General features: G+C 41.9%; 1 protein-coding gene across 1 annotated transcript in view; it reads right to left on the reverse strand.

Moving 5' to 3' along the window:
- The window catches only part of GALNT9 (polypeptide N-acetylgalactosaminyltransferase 9), a 161,217-nt gene that overhangs the window by 93,346 nt on the left and 42,772 nt on the right, over nt 1–25,099 (reverse strand). The window contains exons 3-4 of the mRNA XM_063351229.1: nt 12,653–12,819; nt 10,362–10,536 (exon numbers count right to left, since the gene is read on the reverse strand). Of these exons, the coding sequence (XP_063207299.1) occupies nt 10,362–10,536; nt 12,653–12,819 (342 nt within the window). The remainder of the gene's footprint in view (nt 1–10,361; nt 10,537–12,652; nt 12,820–25,099) is intronic.

Here is a 25,099-nt window from a genome sequence, read left to right on the forward strand (position 1 = left end):
ATGTGCCATCATTTCAAAAGGCTTTAAAACGGCTTTAAAACATCAATGCGCTTTCAACAGAAGCTACACCCCAAAGTGTTTCAGTAGAGTAAAAAGCTTCAGTGCAAACATTCATTTCTGACCAAGGCAGTCTGAAGTTGCTATGAATTTACAGAGAAACTGCTCCAAAGAGGTAGCAGGACTTGCATAAGGGTGGAAAGCACTTCTCAAAGCGGTATTAGGAACAGCCACCGGTTCACTCCTTTGTAACTGTGTTTCCCCTTGAAATAAGCTTTGAAGATTTTGCAGAGCCCTCACGTGTATCTTTAAGGGAATGGTGGTTTGCAGCAATTCACAGAGGCAGTAGGATTTGAGCACTGATCTTTTCTCATTATTCTTTTTGTTGGTGGTTAAAAGGCAACAAAGGTTCCTTTGTGGTTTCAAGTTTGTTACCTTGTATTTTGTTTGTTGTCTTATATTTAGTTTGTCACCATGTATTTTCTCGTGTAGGCCAACAGAAAAGGACAAGTTATGAAATTAATTCAACCTCCATTTTCAATCTTCACTGCCTCAATCTGAACTATCATAAATTTTCAGGTCTATTCTGCAAGAAAACGGCATTTTCTCTGTACTGGAGTCCAGACAAAATGTTTGTCTTTTACGTACGCAGACTCCATATTGCTTACATGAGAGCGTGTTCTCTTGCTTTCTCTCATTTTTACCCCTCCCACATCAGTAGAGAGAGACACAGGTTCAGTGAAAGCCTTGAGTATTGATGATGAGCTACTTACTGCAAATAAACCATCACAAAACAACGTAAAATAAGAGCATAACCGACAAAAAGACAAAATGTCCCAGCATTTCATTTGGAGAGAATTCAGGGAGAGTTAAACTAGTTTTATTTTGATTCCTGTAGAAAAATGGCATTTGAATTTATCAGCTGGATGCCAATAACACAGAGCACGGAAGTTTTAATAAAAAGGATGATGACAAGCATGGTGGAAAGAGAAGAATGACACTGCAAGTTGCAGAAACTCCCACTGGCCAGGAAGGTTCCGAGAGAGATGTTCATCTCATGTGCAACTTGTATTGTTTTGTTACTCTACTTTATTTATTCTGGGAATAAATCAATGCACCCCCCCATCACTGGAATGCCCTGGGGTCTCTCTTACTCTCTTACTGCCAGCTGCAATTTTTGGTGCAATACCAATCTCTATCAATCTATTAATTGGAAATCTCATATTTTGAACTTTCATGAAATCTGAGGTGTCTGAAAGCTGTCCATTGGAAGTTCTGTTCCAGTCCTTTGTACCTGAGAAATGTGAATGATGAAGATATTACTACTTCAACACGTGTTGACAACTCTACCCTCAGGTTACAGATGAAGTGAAGTGCCATGCCGAGGTTATGGAGTAAATTGGTATGAAAGTGCTGGAACTTCATTTTCACAACATCCCACCCCCCACAACGGAGGTGATTTTCTTCCCCTGTCTGGAAATCACATCCCCACAGGTATCAGGAATGGGAAAAAGTTCAGCGTCTGGAGAGACCACACATTTATCTAACTTCCAAAATACATTCACACCCACAAATAAGAGAGCAGGCTTGGAGTCACAGACGGAAAGACAAAATCCAGTGCAGAGTTCTCTGTTAGCAAAACTCAGAATGGAGAGCCTTTTCATTAAGCATCGTACACCTGTGGGATTTCACAGCTTGTCTTGCCTGATCAGGGAGAGCAGAAATAGCAACGGGGTATTCAGACGCCAAGCCCTCGCTCGTCTCAGTGAGATCTACAGGCACACTGAAATCCCAGATTCTGCCAATGCCCTCTGCACCACCGACACCGCTTGCGCTCTGCTTTTCTGCCTGCCAAGATCCCTAGGTAATGACCAGTGAAGAAGGACTACAAGCTTCAACAGGACTGGGTAATGGACTGTCTTTACATTGCTTATCTTAAGTAAGCCATGAAATGTGAAGGGTTTTTATTGCTATTCATTGCTAGCAAAGTCCAGCCTTGGAGTGGCTCTATTAGGCTCAATGGACTTACACGGTGTCTTTGTCTCTGTAAGCTGCGCTGCACATTCATCAAATCCTTTGTCAACTGTGCTGGTAATTCTGGCTTTGTCTAATTGCTTCAGGTTTTTGAAAGGATTATGATTAAATCTTTCCTAGTAATTTCTATTTTTTTTTTCCTAATTTTAAGCTGCTACATTATTATGTAGATTTACTCATCCTCTTTACAGACACTAGTGTTCTTTCCCTGTTTTTTTTCCCCCTTGACTTGTTTTTTTCAGTCTGCATCTGCAGAAGTCAGGTGCTCTTGGCAGCTCCCGGGACTAAAAGGCCAGAGTGGAAGAGGTTGCTGAAGTGCAAGTATGTTCAACGTGCTATGCGGATGAGCTGCAGTATGTTGTCTGAGTATTTCCTTTCCACGTGGCCACTGCTGGCGGTGAGGTAAGATTCAGCCCTGCCTGATTAGGACCATAAGCCAGATGTGAATTTTGAGATTCATCTCTATTTTTCACACACACAAAAATACTAGGTTTCTAGCCTGCTTCTGAGTCAACATACTCTATGGGCACAGAGTAGCATGCATTGTTAACAAGCTATTTACTGGAGCAAGAGGAAAAATCCTCCCAGGCATATTCACAGATGTGATGGATTTCAGTAAACTAAACATAATCAAAAGGTTCAGCGTTAAAGGTAGTGCTTCACATCACCCAGTTCTTTTTTCCACCTAATAAAAACGAAGGAGACAATCTGGGCTGGAACTTGAGAGACACAAGAAGTTCCTCCCTTTTATCCTCTCTAAAAATATACATTTGTTGGTGTCCTCCTCTCACTCTGAATAGATTGCTGGTGAATGGTTAAAGCCAGAAGAGAAAGGCCAGTAAATTTAGCTTTCTTACAGACTCCACAAGGCTAAAGGGTATTTTCACTTGGGTTTTATTTCTCTGAAGCAGTTCCAGAAATACAGTAACACACTGCGGAAGTCTCATTCCCAGGACTCGGCCCTGCCACTGACAGTGCTTGGTTGAAACTCCACAGAGCATACAGCTGCCCCAGGATTTTGGTGGGTGTGGAATAATTACTAAATTGGCCAAGAATACAAAAATACAGCATTGTTCACACATTAAGGAAAGTCATAAAATCAAGAGGATTCTGAGGTAGAATACAGCCGCAGCTGGCACACGAAGAATGCCACATCTGTGATTCCCTGTACAAGGTTGTTTGCGAAACTACACGAGGGATGGAACGGAACACGCTTGTTCCGTGGCCTTCCCTTGTGACGAATAGCAGATATGGGGACGAGATGGTACTACGGAACAGATAAGCGGCCTACATGCTACCCGAGCCAACATTTCGTCAAATGTTGATGAAATGCTGTCCTTTGTGCGAACTTTGCTCACCACAATGTACCAAAACACACCTCCATCCCGGAGGCTATCCGCCCCCGAGGTGTGAACACTCCTCCTTGAGTACATTAATCATAATAAAAGTACGTATGACTAAAGTCACTCAAACTCCACTTTGAAGATAAAAAATAGTATAAAATAGCCCAAGAGAGAGGGGATGCCAGGGAAGACACCATCACGAAGAATTCCATCGCTGATTTCCGGGATCAGTTGACGGGCTGAGCCTTTCTTCCCCCCCATAGGGACGCCTTTGGGTACAACTTCGATTACACCGAGCGCTTTCTCAGGGACTTAGAAATTTCTCTAGAGAATCTCTGCCCTACATTTATAGCCAGGCTGTATCGTTTATAATTTTGTTGCGCGTTTGTATACTTAACAATATCTTTATTTGCACGTGCTTTGCACGTGTATTTATCACCGGCAATCCTAAAGAACCTGTATATCTGTTGTTTAAATAAACTGCACTGTTTAAGTAGCTAGCCGTTTCGCTTTCTCACTGAACATGACCAAAACTTGAGAGAGGCCGTGCTAGTTCAGGAGCACGACTAGACTGAAGGTGCAGTCCACTATTAGTGTATCCAAAGCGTGATAGTTTAATACACATTAAACGCGATTGGACTGATAGTGCTGAATTGGGCATCACTCAGAATTTAAGCCTAGCCACACCTAGCCTCCCACCTCGGTGAGGAGTGTTAGAACGCAAGGGGGTTTATCTTCTGCCAAAACCGCTTGGCCCCTTTTCACGCAACAGTGGGCTTCCCACAGGCTCAAGGACGTGCTGGGAGAAGCATCCACAGCAGGTGCCTCGGTAAGTCACGACTCCTTACCAAAACTCTCTTGGGGAATTTGTGGAAGGAATATCTGATTGGGAACAAATTCACAATAAATGGATTTGTCAAATACTGATGAGCGCATCACTAAACACAGCACATGCATTTCATGCATTTAATGCTTTTGCCTACCAGTGGGTCAATTTCTGGATTAACACTGTGTTTTCCAAGGTGTTGAGCACCCACGATGACTTCAGTGAGAGCTCCAGAAATGCCGGTACTGTGGGCAAAGAGTAAGTGCTCCCAAGATAAACATTAGAGTTCGGAAAAGAATTGGACGGCAGGATTTAACCCCGAGTATAGAATAAGCCTGTAAGAAGATTGAGAGCCGAGGCAGGGGTCATAATGTGATCACACAGGCCTCTCTAATCCCATTGTAAGTCTGTCTCTGAACATATATGCATTCTGTATTTAATATCGGGCCAATTCAGAACGGCTCAAACCCCACGGGAAACCACAGCAAACAAAAATTGTATGCTGTCTTACATCCTTATCAGATTGCCGGAGAGCTCATACCAATGGGGAAGTCTGATTTTTCACAACGCTGAAAAGAACAGCTTCTTCCAGATAAAAAACAGATAAAAAGTAGTTAGCAATGAGCTCCTCAGCACACATGATTATATAATTCACCTTTTTAAATATGTAAAAACACCTGCTGATTTCAAGCAGACTTTTAAAAAGGCACAACATAGGAATAAATGCACGTGATCTAAGAGAAACCACACGCATGCCGCAGGCCAGATCCTCTGCTGGCCAACTCTTCTATTTCAATGGCCTTCACAACTTCAGGGACGCTTTGCTAACATGCATCACCTGAGGAGCGAACCCAGAATATTTTTCAGTTCTTAATTAGAACGACAGAACAAGGCATTTGTCAAGAAATCCCTTCTTTCCCAGCTCCCCCCGCCCCCCACAATGTCACTTTGTCTGTGCAAAAATTTGAATTTTTCCAGAAGTAGATTCTTTCCTAGATGACAGGAATTGCATTGGGAAATGTCTTTCTCGAATTCTGCCCAGTCCCAAGTGGGTACCCAAATATCCTAATCTCTGGGTTCTTTTGAGATAAACACGTACATCATTTTTTCCTCTCCAACATCACTCCAATAAAAAATGAAGAACTAATATTAAAAAATCTAACCTTTTTTGCCCCCTTTTCACAAATCAGAATTGCAAGGACTTAAGGAAGAGTCTTTATAAGACATAAATGCAAGGCAACATGGTCTCATCTGCTAGATTTTTTGGCTCAGTGGGTGTAATACCATATTTTACTCTGGCTGTACCACCGCCAGGTACCGTGAAGTAAAAACTTAACACAGAAATGTAAGAAAAAAAATCTGTGTAAACTGAAAGCTTATTTTGCATGTGATTTTATACGCTACCTCACATTTCACTGACAATATACATTTATCAGATGCAGACAAGCAGATCTACTGACATACATAATTCTTCACTGAGGCCAACTGAGGAGTATTTCACGCAGAATGCCTTTCCTGTAAATAAGTGTTCAGAGAACTAAAAATAAATAAATAAATTTCATACTCCCTTCCTCGGTCTCTAAGAGGCGAGAGAAATTCCCCATCTGTTTTACCTGACATCTCTATCAGCATTCCTGTGTGCCCGGGGAGGTTTCAGACCTGCAGCCCCCAGCCAGAATGGAGCGAACGCGGCATAAACGCGTGCTGGAGAGTTAAAGATCAGCTCTTTGGCTGCCAAATCTGAATAGCTCTTTTCTGCACCACTGAAAAGCACTGAGGATGCTTCAATGAACACCCTAGGTTGTTTAGGTAGATGAATAGTCGAAGTTGCTTTCCTGGCATGTCCTCTGTATGGAAGCTGGCACTGTCCCATGAATCTGCAAGGCCCACATGGCTTATCTTGCACACTTCCCTCTTCGCTCAGATAATATTAGTTCGCTTTTCCTATCTAAAACGTGTATTCCATTAACTTACCAAATTGAGGCTTCAGATGAGAAAAAACCTTCCTTAATAAACACATGTCCTTTCCTTTGCTTTTGCATAAATAAAACTTTCCAGGTCAAACTCCGCACGGTCCCAGGGATGCTGCAATGAACCACGTCCTGAGCAGGAGTGATGGGTGCGAACCCGCCAGAGGGGAGGGACTGCACAGGAGAAGGGCTGCAAACGTAATTTCACCCTTGCCTTCAGCACTTCTCTCACTAGAAGGACAGAACCACCTGGACCTTGCCAGGTCTCCGAAGAGCCACCTGAGCTTGAACTGGGAGGATGCAGAGTTTAACTGCTGGTAGAGATTGGCTTCTGGTTCATTGCGTGAAAATATTAACAAGGGAGCTTTCAGGGGAACAGAGACCTCGTGGCTTTGCCCTACAAAAGCATAACCATGTCTCTGTTACAGAGTACTTGGGATAACCAAAGCCAGCAGATGATTAGGAGGAAATCAACTTCCTTTTTTCTTTACACGCTTTCTTGGGAGTCCATTGCTTACAGCCACTACAGCAAATTGTACTATGTACTACAGTATAAAATAGCATCTGCAAAGTATCATCCGTAGACCTAGGGATCTTGATCTTTACCTCTTCTTCTTAGTTCATTAAAATACCAGTTTTCTATATTTTTTAAACACTTCCAACTTCAGGGATAACCCATAATGATGGGATGTGTGTGGCACAATCTGACGGATACTCGGCTTATATTTCAGGTCCTCTTTATCATGTCGAGCTGTCTCCGTCTCTCTGGTATATTGAAATCTTTTGATTAAACCCTTTTACTCCACTGCTTCCTTATTGATACTCCCCCTTTGTCTGGAAAAATTTTAATTACTACAGGACTGCATAACTCCATTCAGTGCTCTGATACTACCTCTGTGATAGGAGCAAAAGCAATTCCTAAGATAGAATGCAAGTATAATACTCTATCATTATGTCTTCTTTTATGACTCCTAGCACCCTCTTTATGGCTGCTAATATATTGTGGTCTCTGCCTTTCACTTACTGATTTCTGCTCTCCTTCACTCGATGTGTCCTTTTTCTCACCCAGAGAATTAACACCCCATCTCTGCTATCTGTCTTTCCCACTCCCAGATATAATGTAGTGAAGTTCTCTTCTCCTTATCATGTTATTCTTTCCCACCTCTCAGAGACAGGAGTCTGTGTAATGCTCTACATCTTCTGCAACACAATTAGCAGCCAGGGTGCAATGGTCTCTACTCAGTGCTGCTGTGTGTTGCTTAATGCACAGTGGGTGGACCTAATACAAAAGTCAGAGCAGGAATGCCGAAACCTTCGGAACTGAAGGGAAAACTGAACTATACAAGCCAAAATATATCCTCAGAGAGGAATGTCCAGGAGCTTTTCACACCTATTGATTCTGCTGGGTTGCTGACTCTAGATGCTGACTCCTATTGACATTAATAACCATTAAAAACAGACAAGGTTCTACTGCAGGACAGGCAGAATTTTACACACGAATTGTACACATACATTATCATATAATTTTATTTTAAAATTCCATTTGAGAATTAATAATAATGGCCTCCCTTTCAGCTGGTCCTCTCCACTCCCGGCAGCAGTATTGGCTCACGCTGTCAAAAGCCTTAAGGGGAACAGGTCAGTAGAAAAATCTCTGCTCTGCACTAATACATTTCAACACCTAAGAAGCAAAAAGGCAGCAATTAAGCACAGCAAAATAAATAATTCAATAGTTAATTTGACCTGCCAGGTTGTAGAGTATTTTTTTTATATCTTACCAGATTGTATTTTAGTTTAGAAGAAGTGTCCCTGGAGAGTAATGCTGTGAGAGCCTATAAAATGCTACAGTGCGATATAAGGCAAAAAGCTCACCCATAAATGGGGCAACTATTGTTTAAAGAGAAGTTTTTTTTGTTGTCTGAGTCCTGCATATTTCATGAGAAAGTGATGAAGACCTCCTCTGATTCTTTATGAATTAATCTGCCAACTGATTAGGCAGGTAAAGCAGCCATAGACTGGAAGACAAAAATTGCACCGCAGGTACTTGACTTTTAGATGGAACACAAACCAAACAGAAAGCTAATGCTCTTTCCTGTGGCAAAGGAATTGGCTTCTTTTTAATTGCCTCACAAATAATCCACAGACAGCTTTGAGTGGGAGCAATCCATGTGGCCTCTGAATACATGAATATACATTGAAAATGGGGGGAAATAGTCATGCAAGATGAGACTTAGTAGGAGAATAGAACAGCAGTACTTTAACAAGATACTCCCGCGTGACTACTAAGTTTGTACAGTTATGGAGTAGGGGTAATGTTAACCTAGTGGGAAAAAATAAAGCAGACCAGATGGAAGGAACTTCTAGTCCCTCCTAGTAAATGATGATGAGATGAAAATTGAGATGACAGGCAATTGCATGTGCAAAGGTGGACAGAATTAAAACTAGGAGGAAACAGGTAGAACAAGGTTTGAGATGGCTGTCAGCAGCCCCGAAGGTTGAGGGGAACAACAGGAGAAGCACCAGAAGGGAACACTCTGAGCCTCCACGTGTGGCTCTGAAACAACGGGATACGTGATGCTTCTGGTGCACATTTGCTATTCTCATTCATCCTCTGCGGCTACTCCAGAAGCCAAGTGGTCTCCAAGCAGCTGCACAGCCTGGCTCAGCAGCAGTACTGAGACTTCAGCACACTTGTTGAAAGGAGAGTACACCAGGGAGGATGCAGTAAACACAAACACTTTTTATCTCGGTTAGACACACACTCTGATTTACTAAATGATTTACTAAGTAGTCCAGGTTCTTACTATGCTGATTTCAACCGTTTCTGACATTAATGTAAAGCAGTAAGGTTAAAAAAAAAAACCAACAAAACCAAACAAACCCAAAAGCAACCACAAACCCCTTTCTTACTGACTGCATTGCCTAGCTTCTTTGGGTAGAGTACGTCAGTATGCCTTCTATAGAAGTGATAACAAAATTCTCCACAAGCGTCAGCAAACTGCAGCTCGGGCAGGACAAGCACTGGGAACAGCCCCCAGAGCACGCTCTCCCCAGTCCCCACTTCTGTCCAGTAGCTGATATTACCCTACATGAACGTTTGCAATGATTTGAAAGATCTAGTCGCTTTAAAAGGAAATAAATAAATAAGTGAAACCAGCTCTTAAGCTTCTAGAAAATTACTACAACTGCTATTATAGTCTTTCATGGTCCTAGGGGAAAAAAAATAGGGTGAACATAAACCAGGTGCGCTACAAGACTTATTTTATTGCATCTTCCATTTTAAAAAGATATTCATGAACATATAAAAATAAACACTTCACTCCTTTGCAATTAAATTTCTCTCTGGTTATAAGTACAGCTATTTTTAGTTTTAATTTGGGGACATCTCCCAGAACTGTAGAGCATAATCAGCTCCACCATAACCCTGCATCATCATTATCAAACACCAGCCTACCTCTGGAAAATACGCATTTTACATACTGAAGGTCTCAGCAGCCCTTTTTCAGCTGACTGTACATATCAGTTCCTTCAGTCCAGACTTCCAATAATGCCAAATATTGGCCACTAAGTGGTGCTACAAAGTTTTATTCCAACTGCGGATCTGTCCCATTAAGCCCAAAACTGTGCTGGCCGCAGTCAATATTGCTTCCTTGCAAAACAAAGGGGATGTGGAAAAGCATGCTAATTTCAAGCCCCATTAAAAATGAAGGAAATAATTCAACGTTTCCCTCAAATGTAAATGCAAGAAAATTTATGAGGAGATCAGACCGGTATTCAAGTTTCTAAGAAGAAAGGATAGAAAATGACAAGGAGATTAAAAAAAAGGTACTTGAAAGCACGCTTCTGCCTGCAGCCCAGAGCCTCCTTAATGGTGTCTCCCCATTTGACTGCTTTGGAGCTTTCGTATTCATTGCGGTTTAAATTACTCCTCTCTCCACTGAGCTCTACTAGACCACGCACAACAGCTTTTTTTATGGATCTTGCAGGCATTGCAGAAGGCTGTCAGCAATGTTGCAATAATCAAGTATATTATTCAAAAGTAATTGCTAGTGTGATAACACCAGCCTACGGCCGTCTCATCCCTACAGGTTTCAGCTCCTGCACTGCTGAGCAAATCTCTTTCACAGCCTTTGAGACACCGAGCACGGTGTGACAGTACTGCTCACCCTGTGGGAACAGCCAACAACTTACCAGCCAATGTTGAACTCAACGTGGGCATCAAAGAACCCGACGACAGGAGCGGTTGCTGCTTTCCAGCCTTGGATTCTGGCTCGAATCAGTCCTTCTCGTTTGCTGTTGCGCACAATTTTCACCAGACCTGGGTATCTTTTATTGACATACTGGTCCAGATTAAATTTTAGCTCAACTGCAGGACAAAAACCCCACAAAAATATTCAGAATGAGAGAAGCCCTTCAACATTATGATATTCTTCGATACATTTTACTTTGATATATTCTGCAATAGAAAGGGAGAGAAATCCTAAAATATTCCTAAACCCTTAGTCAGTCTCACAGACACAAAAAGTACCCCAGTTGTGGCATGGGCCAGTTCCAGCCTATCAGCTCAGAGAAATTCTCTACCCATCAGAGATTTGCACACATTTAATATGGCCTGATGGATTTGAGCATTGTTTTGAAGAGGTAGTTTGCCTAAATATTATTAAATAATCACTATTCTAATTCTCTGATGATTTCCATTAGGTTACAAGTGGCCTCTGGAGAAGCAATTCGGACCTTACAGCAGTGGAACTGGTGATTTTTTTTTTTTTTTCTGATTTATGCTATTCAATAAGAGTTTGAAAAATAACCTCCATGGATTTTGGGTCAAGACCTAATTCAGATCACAATTAATTTCCCTTAATTATATTTAAGGGAAAACTCTTAAAATTAAGACTCCTCAATACCAGGCTTCTTCCCTGTTGAACTAAATGGATACTGAAGATTTCAAATAGACTTCTCTTTTGTTCATTTTCAGGCATTCAACCACAGAGCAGAACTCATTCACTCCTTTATTCAGCTTCATTTCAATAGGCTTGTAAATAGGCAAATTACCAAAATGGTCTCTCTATTTTTTTAAATCAATCTAGTTTGGTAATTCATTTACACTGCAACTTATTCATAATGAGGCTTTTACTCAAATATATTTATTAGAAAAACTAGTAGGAGCTTCCAGGACATTAGAAGCCTCATTTTTCTGATCTATATTACACAGTAGAATCATTATCATCAGAATCAAAGACCTGATAAATCTCCAGTTATCTAGAAGAATGACAGAGAAAAACCATATAAGAGTTCACTGAGAAACAGTGAGTCCAATTCTCCTCTGTATTACATTGACTCGAACACTTTGCAATCTCACATAATTACTCTATAGGTTACGCTGCCGTAACTGAAATCAGAATTGGACAAAAAGTTTCTTAAATCTATAGGTCTTGGAACTTATTTTTGTTTTATTGATTTGTTCTCTCAACCCTCCTTTCTCTTCAGGGATCCTGAAGAGGAACAGCAACTTAAAACAGCAGATTTAAAGTTGTTGATCTGCGGAGGAAATGCTAAACTTGAATCTTATTTTAATAAATACAGTTTGAGAAGACACAACTGTTTCAGAAGTCCAAGGATAACAACGTAAAACACAACAACACTGCTAGTCACCCATATCCTAAAACTTCAAACCTGACCGTCCCGCGAAACATGTTGATCAACAGCTCACCAATATTTTGATTTATGATTGCTGTAACAGAAGGGTTATTTTTACACTAATGAACCAGATGACCTGAAAGTCGCATGTGCTTTGTGCCCATTCTTTTCATTCTCATAGTCTAATTTACTCCCTACCTCAAAAAAACCCACCAAACCAGACTCAAAATCTGATATTATCAGCACCTATTTAAATCATGAAGAAGCAGAGTGTGCTGCCATGCACAAGAGAAAAACTATCTTTAAGGAGAATCTGTAGTCCCACTTTTCCTTGGAAGCAGAATTTAAACTTTTAGTCTATTAATGATTCCTCTGAATCTGAAAATTTGGAGAAAAGTGTCATTTCTATATTAAGATTGCCTATACAAACGTTATTAATCCTATGAGAGTTTCAGTGAAATCAGCAGGGTTTATCCACATAACATTTACTCGTTACACAAATAGTGAATATTTACGCACAGCTTTGTGCAAGTGGCTCAATCAACCCTCTCATCAACAAACACAAACGCTTGTACATTCTACTGACTTCAGTAGAGGTACGTTAATTTACACCGACTTAGGATCTAGCTTATCAGCCATAAATCAGTGGTTGCATGTACGACCTTCCTCCTCCAGCTGTTTAAATGCAGAATGACTCAATGCTGTTTCATCCCAACATTAAAAAAAAAAAAAAAAAAAAAGAAAAAGCATTTCAGCTCGTAGTGACCAAACTCCCTTTGATTTACATTTCATGTCCCTTAACCACACAGGATACAGTACTTAGAGGAAAAGTTACGTATGATCACCATTGTCACTGTTGTCATCCACCAGAACGATCTCCTTGAGCAAGTGCGATGGGGTGTGATTCACCACGCTGTGCACGGAGCGCAGGATGACAGACAGCGCCTCATTTACAAATATAAAGACCACAGAGATCTGGGGGAGGTCATCCGGGTAGGTCATCTGTTTGCACCTGGAGAGAAGAAAGAAAGAATTAAAACCCACTTAGGAGGTAAAATACACTGAAGAGTGTCCTTTCCTCATTGCTCTCCAGCGTATAGGGATTTGCAGGCTTTGTTCTTTCTAACCCCAAACAAAAGGTAAAAGCTTCAAAGAGGTGACATAGCTAGGAGTAGCACACATCAACTCAGTGAAAAACCAAAATGTATCTGCATGCACACAGACTTGTACTGGCTCTCAGTCTCTGGAAGGTTAAAAGCATCTCTTGAAAACCAAAGGAACACCAATGACTTTGCTCAAAAACAACCCGGAGAAGGCCCACAATACTATAGCCTGACTGTGCTCCCCAGGGAGCCACCAGAAGGTCTGCTGTTGACTCATAACTAGATCTCATACCTTTAAAAACAGGACCCACTCAAGCAAATTCTGCATTTATCCATCAAAAAAGCGCTTGCCACCCTTTCCAATTTTGCAGTTTGTGCAGCAATATCAAATGCATGATATTTCTTGTACAGGCATGCACTTCCTGAAATATTTGCAAAACAGCTCTGCTCCATCGAAGGCATTGCCTTGGCAGGCAGCTACATCCTGAGATTCACAATTTCCTTTTGTGCTTGCTCACTGATGCATATATGTTACCACAGCCCATTTTGAGAAGACAAACTGAGGCCTGAAGAAGTCACACAGCACAAAGCAGACCTTCTGCTTCCCAAGCCCACGCCCCTCTGTAACACCATACTGCCCTATTTTAGTGGAATTCTCTCCCACTAGCAAAGATGCTAACTTTAAAAAATTACCTACGTGTTCTTACAGTCAAAAGCCATTCAAAAATTACCATAGCAATTACTGAACCTGCTCTCTAAAATACTGCTAATGATATCACAGGAAATGACTTTTCCTGCTCTTATCAAACTTTCTGACCCCTTTGCTCATTACTGTGGCATAACAATCAATTCTTTTCCACACTATCAGCAGTCATGGCGATGGGGAGGGCGACAAATGCTTGACTGTTGGGTAACCTCTGGAAATCAGTTATGAGTTCTAGTAAAGTGCAATTATTCATAATTCCTACTCATCCCAGCACTATTTGCTCAGAGACCTGAGTACTTGTCACTGATTACAGTGTTACCATAGCTACTTACTGGCAGCTTGCTGGTGGCCTGTACCATACAGAGGACTGTAAACTGTGTAAAACTTCAGGCTAAGCAGCATTCTTATGGAGTCTAAAAATAAACCTGGAACAAGGACAGAGATTTACAGGAGGTGCGAATGCTCTGCCACAGCCTCCTTTTTGAATGTGATTTTCCTTTTGACCACATCAACAAATCAAAGAAGTCCATCAGGAACACTTCACTAACAGGAAAAAGCCATCAGCAAAAACCATGGACCTTGCAACATTTCCCTTGACGAGGGACATCTTCGATCTGACAGCAGTTTGCTTCAGAGCTTCGCTTGTATCAGCAGGACATAGCAAACTGCATCTCAGTACATCGGACTGGTACCCAGGGAGTGGGTGCATTGCTGGTGGAAGCCAGACATTGGAGGGAGCCCACCCCAGGCCATGCATCCTGGTGGGGACCTGCATCAGCACTCCGAGCTAGCAGGGAAGAAGGGAAACAAAGAAACCATGGAGCCGAAGTCTGGAGACAGCAAGGAGGCTGTGGCACAGGAGGAGGAGGAGGAAGTACAGCAAGAATGAGAGGCAGTCAAAGCAGCACTTGCAACATAGAGGGTCAAGCAATCAAAGGAAAGGTAGGATGAACACAAATTTCAGAAGCAGAGGCATATGGAGAAGGACCAAAGTATTTTGCCCAGGAAGACAAGGAACCACTGAAACAGTACAAGACCTCAGTGGATTAGGCTGGGCTTCCTTTATCTTCTCGTCAAGAAATTTTCTGAACTTTTCTGGAGTAAAAAGTATTTGTTTTCTTGGTAAGTGGACTGAAACAGCTGGGCACCGAGCCACATGTTCCTGTCCAGACGGAAAGGTTGACTAGCACTAATCCTCAGCGTTTTTCCTCTACCCTCCCACTTACGTCCTGAGAAAATTGGTATTTCTAACTCAAGCTTTAAAACCAGCACACCTAAACCACAACTTCCACTTTTGATTTATTTGTTCTCCGTCATTTTAAATCAATGCATTATTATCCTAAGTGTGACTCCATGGTCTCACTGGTTCAGAAGACTTTTCATGCCTTGGTTCTCTACAACTGCTTCCGTTGTGGGGCATCATGGGCTGCTTTTGGTAACAGGCTGTTTTGAACTTGTTATCCCGCCTGGGTTAAGTCATTCCTATCACTTCTCACTGCAACCTTCCTTCTGTCAGTTCTCCCCTTTCTCTGTTAGCAAGACATAGTTGAAAAACTGCATTATGTCTGCATCTGGAAAGAGCCCTCCAACAATGACATAGTAGAATATCTTTGGTGGTAACCCCACCGCAACAGGAACATCTAGACGGGCACAAAGGTGAACATCTGGACAGGCAAAAGCAAACACCAGAATTTAGCAGTGGTTTAAAAGCTGTCGTAATTTTATTTATTACAGCAAGGATGAGGAACAGCAAAAGAAGCTGTCCAGCTGAGTACTTTTCAAAGTACAGCAGTGATTTAGGAGTTTATTTCTTGCAGACTTTCAGTCAACCTTGAACTCCCAACTCCTTAAGTCACTTCAGAAAATGAGATGGATGTGCTGAGGTAGTCAGGAGAAAGTACTGGTCCACTAACAAACACTTCTGATGATGTCTGAGAGCGCAAGCAATCCCAGTCAAGGGGCCTTTCCTTAAAAATCAGTGGGTGCTTAAGTGCTTTGTTGGATTGTCGCCCAAGTGCTTCCCAATGTATTCTGTAATTAGATACCAGCCACAGCAATTTACAGTTAATACTTCCTTCATTCCAAGAAACTCTAACCAGCAATTGACACTCTGAGCCAAATAGTAACATTAGCAAGTCACACGCAAGGATGCACTACCATCAAAGCACAACCGTGCCCACTGTCACCTTAGGCCTTTGCAGCTTTGTTCTTGGCTGGATGCTGATAACAGACGGAGCGTGTTGCAATGGAACATTCAGTCACTTGCGCCTGAGTGCAAGGCTGAGAAAGCCAGAGTGTCAGGAGGACACATGAAGTCCTCCTTGGTGCAGTCCTTGATTTTGTCCCTGGAGCATGGCAACAGGAGAGAGTTCATTCCAGAGAAATCCCAGCAAAAAAGTAAGGCTATAACAAGCTTATTGACTTTCAATTAAGGCATAGGGCATGCTCTCAGAAAACAGTTGGATGGAGCAGCAGTCTAGAAACAAGGGAAAACATCAGGCAAGAAACTTATGAGCTGATGATAGAGGCGCTTAACATGAGACTAGTCACTTCTATTATTTCTTTTGGGAAGAAAAGTAACCAGAAGATGAAGACATCAAACTGTACAAAGGTGTCCTAGCAAGGCACGCCATTATAGGCTTCAACATTACCACCAAAAGGAGTTTGGTAAGAAATTAAGAAATCCTCTGTTTCTGGCAGCCCTGACACTGTGCAGTGCCATGCCTGGGTGTCTAAGGTGGCCCTGCGTGGGCTTGGCTGCCCTGCTTGGGGAGCCCACAGCACCAGCACTACACCCAGCACTCTGCCTGGGGAGGGCGCTGGGTACCACCACGCTCGCCAGGTCTCTGCACTAGGTCTGATCCCATTACGAACTGGGACAACCAGGAGAGGGAGGACAATTACAGTAACTGATAGCAGAAACTTGCCATCATTGACATCTGTCTAACACTACTGAGTTCGGGAAGAATTCAGAGCACACATTTGACCTCTGTGGTAGCTAACGACGGTCTAAGCTGGCCAGGCATAGCTCACATCTAATATTACCATGATTCTAAATTAGTGTTATGAACTGTCATCAGGTCTCACAGTGCACAACCAGGACTTCAGGTCTGCCTGAGAAGTGGTGCCTCTCTCCAGGGCAGGCAGGTACGCTGTAGAGGAACGCACCGCTGGATGCATTTAGGAATAGCAACTCCAGGCAAAGGCTGAAGATGCCATAGCTAATCATTTCCATGGACCGGCTGAGGATGGATTAGACCTGATATGTGAAACAGACCTTCAGGCACCTTTGATACAACATGCCAAGCATCAAACCTGAGGCATCCCCGCTGTTGTCTTGGGAAGAGTCTTTGACTGTTCTTGCTCTGTATTTGCTACAGCAGAGCTTGGCTGGCAACCCAGAGGTGTTTCCTTTGTATGTGACAGACAACTTGATGTCAGATCATTTTTCTCTATTCCAGAGATGATTTTCACTCATTCTTTCCCTTGCATCGGTTCCTTAAGTGAACATTTCCCAGCCAGCCCCCAGAGCCCGACTGTGAGCACTGCCTGTGCAGGCATAAGAAAACAGGAACGGCTCTTCAGCTGGCAGACCACAACCTTGGTGTACTAACACAAAAAAAGGTCATAGATTAGAAACTGGGACAATGAGAAAACAAAAGCTTCTCAGCTGCACATCAGCCTGCTCATGGCAGCCCTGTGAGCTTGTAGGCATTAAAGGGAAAGAAATTTTCTTTTGCCTGAACCTACCTTCCTTAACAGCTGCATTTACTCTATTTGTATCTGATCCGACAGAAACATGTGAGGTCCTCTATTTATCAGAGCTGGTCTTACAGTCCGTTTGAGTTGCACTATGTTTTGTGAAGGACTGACACTACAGCCATGCGGGTCATTCGGTGCATTTCCAAGGAAAGAAAAATCTTTCCTGCTCTCTTTCTCCTGCCTTCTCTCCTGTCTGCATACTTGCTAAACTCCAAAAATGAGTTTTGCTTGCAGACGTTAATATACTGAGTTTAGAAATGGATTAGGCAATGCATTTAGAGATTTCTGACAGCTTTACCCTTCAGGAAGAAACGCAAACAATATTAAAGCCGCTTCATGAATCTTTAAAGTATTTAATACAAGATATGTTTTTCCAATGAACCACTGGGATGGAGATGACTCTGGGTTTCTCTCCTTCACAAACTTGATGAAATTGCTGGGCACAAAGAAACCTCCTCTGCAGTTTTAGCACAAAAAAAATCCCCTAACATTCTCCATACCTTGAAAGCTGCAGAATGATCTGTGTTCGGGTTTTACAGCCACAGCAGGGGAAAGAGGCAGAACAGCACCTCACTGGGTACGTGATCAATGAAAGGACAAAGACTATTGAATCTCTCCTCATTAATACTAACAAATACTACTTTTAATCACCAGGTCAATGTGTAGTTTGAACCCAGTTAAACCAAAGGCTCAGAGTAATCTTATGTACATGGTTACCTTTTAGTACCTAATGCTGCTGTGATTTCTGTAGGCACAGACAATTTACAACAACTAAACCACTAAATTTAGGGGCTAGTTCAATGCCTGATTTCTTTCTCCAGAAAACCACTGAGGCTTTGCAGCTAGTGCTAGATGTAATAGTAACTTTTCAGATGCAGAAATAAACTAGCATTACGTTCTCGTTCTGCATTGGCACAACAGTGGAAATGTGACAAGCTGCAAACATCTCCTTCCCCAGCATGGGATTCAACCGCTGACCAGTCTGACAGGCTGCAAAACTGATTAGCTTCATGGATCATGAATCTGTCAGGCAGAGGGCTCCAACTCCTTCCTAATTAATTCTCCCTCTCAATAGAAGGTGTTAACTGTATTATGCCATAACATTCTCTTTCTATTAAGGATGGATTTTTCTGCCCTCTCCAAACAGAAAAAACAAACCAAACTAGATTTTTGAGTTCAAGACTTCCTCTTCCTTTCTCCTCCTGTTTTGCAGCTCAAGGACAGCATCCGCTCAGAACCATGTAACATAAATACTCACAACTGTGAGCAAGGGAGCAGTGGTACAAAACATTGATGCTCTACGTATCTTGAGAGAAGCAGCCCATTGTATTTACAACTAAGGTAAAAAGACAAGTGGCAGTTACTTTCGGAAAAGCCTAGGAACTATGGTGATAGAAGATACCTTTTTACCACGGCCGTTTCTTTGCAGTCTGTGCTGCTTTATGGAACAGCTTCTACTTTGATTTATCATATGAAAGAAAAATCAACACCTCCTTTTTCCTGAATTTATCTGGGGAAGTGCAGATACAAGATACAGCGCCGTTCTTACTGGTGCTCTAAGCTTGGTAGTTTAGGCAGCTCCAAAAAACCACCAACACTGATGAACAAAGGTTTTGGTGGGTGAATTTCCTCCCCTGAGTGACAGCTAAAGAAATTGGGATAGTTTTCTCTCCACCTCTGCAAGTACTACAACACTCCTGTCAGTATTTGGATATAAAGCATTAACACTGACTTCATGTATTCACGTATTTTTTGGGTCCTCAGCAAAGAAAGTATTTGCCAAAGTGATGAAAGCCAATTTTGAGCTCTACTGCCTGATTCTTCTTGAAAGAACAAACTGCATGAGAGTTTTGCAAGAACTAAATGTAATGCCTAAGAAACAACTGCCACTTCTATTGCTCGAGAGATCATCTTCACAGTATGCGTTACTTAAAACGCTCCTCTGTCAGGACTTTACAGTCTGTAAATGGTCAGCTGCCCTGAATAACTTCTACCTCACTTCAGTCTTCAAGTCAGGCCTTGGCCACACTCCATGCAGCATGGCCTCAGAAGTTATCCCTGAAGATGAAATTCATTGAAATAAAGACACACCTCCTCAACTGTTCCTCAGTACGAACCGTGTCTGTTCCTCCTCCCGCAGTGTTTCAGTGCTTCATATGAAAGAGGAGACAGGGGAAGTCAACTAAAATAACCTGTCCTCCAGCTTTTCTGGTACACGGTGATGTTGACGGGGAAAGAAATCACCCACATTCTTCAAGAAAGAAATCAGGCCAAATCTTTGTTTCTGTGCTAATCTCAAACTTTACCTCTCTCAAGGAAAAGTGTCCTTTAATATCAACCAGAAACAAATGACTGCAACACTCCATGAGTTCACCAGCACACATCTGCTCCTGGAAATTTCCCACGTTCCCAGGCTGAACACTTGGACCTCATGCCTGCAGGATCTGCAGAAAGAAGAGCAGCAGCAGCCTTTTTACCTTAGAACTCTCTCTTCTCTGTCCTGTTTCCTACAGAAAAGACCAAATTTACAGGAATTTCTGTCCCGTAATACTTCCACAAAGGAGCGAGCCCTTTCTCTGGGGGGCTGGGACACAGGCAGTTCGACGGGTAGGTTAAAGCTCCCCATGAGTTGCAATAATAGACACGGGACAAGCGCTTCCTGAGAATCAGACACTCATTTTTGTCCTTTTTCCTTTCTTTTTAAATTCCAGGCCAGTACAACTGGGACTAATTTCTCTGCACAAAAAAACTCCAAACCAAACAAAACAAAAACCCCAACCAAACAAAACTCCCCACATGTTCGTATCTTTTGTTTTTTAACACACTTGCTGCTCTATTTGGCTTAATTCCTCCCTTCTCTATGACAAATTATTTTACATATATGGCAGAAAGCCCCGAGAACTGTCAATCAGTGATGGATAGCACAACATATATGCATAGTTAACATATGCAGCGTGAAGATGGCACCACTTGTAAAGAATATTAACCCTTACATTTAGGATTATTAGACTCCTCAAAAGTAGCTGCCAGACACATAAAATGAGGGGCCTTGTATTTCAGTGAGCTATTTCTGCCTTTCCTCAGGCAAAAAAATACCAGAAACATGCCACCATGCCTAATACTCATATTGATTTATACATATAAAAATGCTAAAACTAGTTCCAACCACTTTTAAAACAAGCCCCATGATTAACATGAATGGCTAAAAGCTCAGATCCTTCTGTAGTAAAAAGTATTTGCCTTTTTTTGGTAACTTAACTTGAGTCATTAATATGTTTTGAAATACCATCTGTAAGAAATTTCCACTGTATCCCCTAGTGTGCCCATTCAGATCTGCCTGTGGCTGTACGCATGCTGCATCACAAAGCATTAGGCTGATTGGAAATTAATGGAGAAGCTGAAATCTGCTTTCAAATGCTTTTCAAAAACCCCCAAAGAAAATGTCTCCCCCGTGCAACTTTATTTTTAATGGTGCTGCACTTAAATTTAAGGAAGAGCCCAACTAAATTCCAAGTGACACGCATTCTGCCTATTTTTAAGTGATTAAACACTACTGGCTCATTTAGATTTGTCAAGAGATTCTCAAGATTTCTGGAAGATCCTGGGCCCTGTTCTGATTGGATTTTTAGCTTGCATCCTTTAAAAGTGAAAACTAGAAAAGAGTTGTTCTAAAAGAAATAAACATAAAGGTGGTCTTGCGAAATTCTGCTTTGAGACTGGAGAGCTCTTTGAACTTGAAGTTAAGTGAAATATGAACATCAGTGAAACCAATGAAGTGATACTAAATAAAGGCAAAACTAAAGGCATTTTGCCAATCCACAATAGCAGGGCTTTGATTCAAAGTTCCTACCAGCAAAATATATTCAGAAAACACTACCTTTTGTGCAACTTTTTGAAACTTAATTCTGGGAACTATGCTGTCTATGGAGGAGAGGGAATATTCTCTCATCTCAGTGCTCTGCCAAAACTAAGACCTCATATTTCAAATCGGGAAGGTTCACAAAGAGCCATTCAAGAAGCCAGAAAATGTTTTCTAGGGTGCATTCACAAAATTGGCTGCCACCCTGTGGCACCACTTCTTGTTCCTGCCACCAAGGGTCATTACTCTCCAGCTAGCAATGTGAAGTCAGCTATTTAGCTGCATTTCCAACAGTGATTTCTAGCAGATTTCCCATTAAGAAGTACTCTACCACTCAAGGTGATGCATCAAGATCCCAAAAAAAGATCTTTATGGCAAAGGAAGAATTAATCCCAGCATGTCTGCAGGGAGTGAGAAGGTAACAGCCCGGATATCCAGAAGTGGACTCCATAGCTTCTCTGAAATGTCTCTCCCATTGCACTCCAATTCCATGCCAGACGTAAGGGAAAAACAGTGGAGTAGATTAAATCAGAGGAATAATTTTCAATAAATAACGTATAAGAGTAAACTCACTATTTTCCATTTGCACACAACAGTTTGCTGTACCCTTGAAGCTATTTGTTATTCAGATAACAATATGTAAATACAGGAAGTTATCCTTGACGATTAAAAAATTTACTGCAAGTATTCAACATTAAAAATTCAAGGTACTTTTGTTTAATTTTGCCTATCTCAGTCCCTCAGCTGGTGCCGCTGGTGCCGGACGGAGGCTGAGTATCAGAGTGTTATCCAGAAATGTAGGGCAATAAAAAAGTTTTCAAGGTAACTGCTGCAGAGCTCTTCACGGATTTCATTACAGGTCTGCTGTCACGTTACAGCGTGGTGGTAAGGAGGAGGACAGAGGAACGCAATCATTTTCTACTATTACTTCAGCTAACAATGTTTTTTGTGGTCTCGGGAGGACATACAACAAAGTTTGCCAAACAATCCTTTCTTTAATGGGCTCCAGTGTGTTTCACAGGAGACCAGCTTTAACCTCTGGTCAAATCTAGTTATGCAGCAGAATGCTTCTTTCCACCTATGTACAAATACAGGATGGGTGGAGGGGTAAACAACCAAATGGGAGGTCAGTCATAAAGTGAGTTTAACCCATCCCCTCACTGCCTGCCAAAACCGTAGTGGGAAGCTCTTCATGTTGCCCCATCCCAGCAGTCGGAAGGCTGGTTGGAGCCCAGAAAGGTAATGCTTCCCTGGTAATCACAGCGCCGGGCGTGCTGAGGTGATGCAGAAGATGATTTGACTAACCAGCAACGGCCTTGAAATGTTTAAACAGTAGTCACAGGGCTTTTCCTCTTGCTTTAAATGATCAATTTCTATCAGAGTGCAAACAGACCAAGTTTATGGTATGTGGGAAGAATTATGGTTCAAATAGAGCAGTGTTCCAAGAACAAATGCATAAAGAACATTGATTTAGCACTGAAAATGGGAGTATTAAATCCATGATGTTTAGATGCTGTATATGGGATCGAGCTGAGAGCTTGGTGGTCGTAGCAGCATGTTTATAAAAAGGCACGTCTCTGAGTCAAGCAGAGAGGACAAATGAAGGTGCATGTGCCGTATCTATTTCCCTCAGTAGACAGGGGTAGGAAACTGCCCGACAAACTAAGCCTCTTTAACAAGAGATGATGGAGCACATCCAAAGATGTCAACAGACTTTAGATCAGGACCCCGCAGGATAAATCACTGGGAAAAACCACCTCTGTGAAAACCTAAGAGCAGTCAGATCCTGAAGATGGGACTTTACTCCTCTTTACATCTTTCCCAGGGCAGTATCCCAGTGACACTTGCAGGATTGTTCTTTGTGTATTATAACTACTTTATGAAATGTCCTCTTCAAGCAAAGCAGTTAAGCATGCCTTAACTTCACTGGGGTTACTCATACACTTAAAACTAGGAACATATTTAAGTGCTTCATTGGACTGAAGCCTAATTGCACTTTTATAGCTTTTGTTTAAATTAAAGGCTAGCTAGAGGTGAACAGCACAGTATTCAACTATTCCATGCATTTAGAAGTTAAATGTTAACAACGGTTTCTTACCTTCTAATTATTTTGAGCACTTCAGAAAACTCTTGCATTTTAATTTAATTTTGGTTACATTTAGAAATAAAAACATTTTTAAAAAATCCAGCCATATTTACTGTCTAGCACAAAGCCAATATCTAGGGCACGCACTTCATAGCAGCAAAACACTTCAACGTATGGGGATTTTTATATTTATGAGCTCTTATCCTAATTCAGAAAAACAGGTCAGCATATGCTTACTCTTCACTCAGGTTGACAGAAATTAGGCACACGTCCTAGACCAAGCAATGTACTGAAATATGATTGTGAATTTGAGCGAGCCAAGGACACCCGCCAGTCTTTTCCTGCCTCTCAGGAGCTCTGACCGGTCTAGCACTTCAACATCCACGCACAGCTCCTGCTCAAAGCTGCCGGTTGAGAACCATTTCCTTCTCCACTTTGTGTTCTTTGGTGTTTTTTCCTACTTGCCCATAGAGCATAGACATTTTGAAGTCACATCCTCAGTGTTTGCAGATTGAAATTAATTTGCCATTACAAAGAAACCTGGAAGCGAGTGCTCTGCACTGGGGGAACAGATTATTCCTATTAACTGTCTGCCCAGCAGACTGAAGCTGTGAACACAACCATTCCCTTCTTCATCCCTCATCTGTAGACAGACACATTCAGCCTGTTTCATCCAGACTATTTGCTCAAATCTGTACTTAGAGAAACTTTCCTCCCATTGCTTCCAGGGATTCCCAGATCTGTCAGGCAAAGGAGTCGAGTGCTCCTCCATGAGCAAAGAGATCACAAATTCCCCGCCTCTTGGGTACATGTGGGTTAATACCACCAAGGCATTACGCCAGTGAACCAGCTGTAGGTCCTGCATTTGTTTTCAGGCAGCGTAGAACATACAGGAGCAAAGCTTCAATGTCATTTTTATCTTGAGTTTAATGTAAACTGCACCATGACCCTCTGGGAGAGCTGTGTCCTAACGGAACATCTGCGGAGGGGATGAAAGCTGACTGCAGCCGCAGAATGAGACAACTGTTCACTTTGCGGATGGAAATAACTAAAATTGATGCCTTTCTTCTGGAATTTTAGGGGTACAGTCTAACTTAGCAACAGCACCCAAGGGTATTTTAGTGCACTGTTTTAATTATTATTGCTGCTATTAATATTCTACCATTAGTCAAGTCTGAACTACTGTCTCTGCCAGAGAGGTGTGTTTCATACTACCCTAGAGGCTCACCCAACGCTAGGTCATTCTGAAGACAAAATACATAAACGCAGACTAACAAAAGACCGGGAGCGTAGAATAAATAATATACTCATCTCCCTTGGAGCAAAGAAGAAAGTAAACTAATTGAGAAACTATTTGACAACCTGAAGGCATCTCACACAGGTAAAATGCAACTCCAGAGGGCTTCATTTCCAGAAGCTGAGAAACAGGGAGCTTTGTGCCTAAGCAATACACAGAGATGAAATCTCCTGTAATTTAAAGTTGCCTAATGCCTCACCCATAAATCTTGCCACGCTGCCACCATCAAAAGTTGTAGATGCACTTCTTAGGCCAAGGGGATGTGGATTTTACCAGATGTCTGCCTAACAATTGTCCTCGTTTTCTCTGTTTAATTCAGGCATACAAGGAGAGATGAGTCTTCGTGCTGGGTAGCCAGCTCTGCTGTTCTCCTCCACTGAGAATGGCTGAAGAATGGCTTCTTGGCATCACTTAAGCGATCCCTACACAACATATCAGCTATATTATAAATCTCTACAGAAAACAGAGAATAATGTTGC

The sequence above is a fragment of the Chroicocephalus ridibundus genome, chromosome 13, assembly GCF_963924245.1.
Source record: "Chroicocephalus ridibundus chromosome 13, bChrRid1.1, whole genome shotgun sequence".
NCBI lineage: Eukaryota > Metazoa > Chordata > Aves > Charadriiformes > Laridae > Chroicocephalus > Chroicocephalus ridibundus.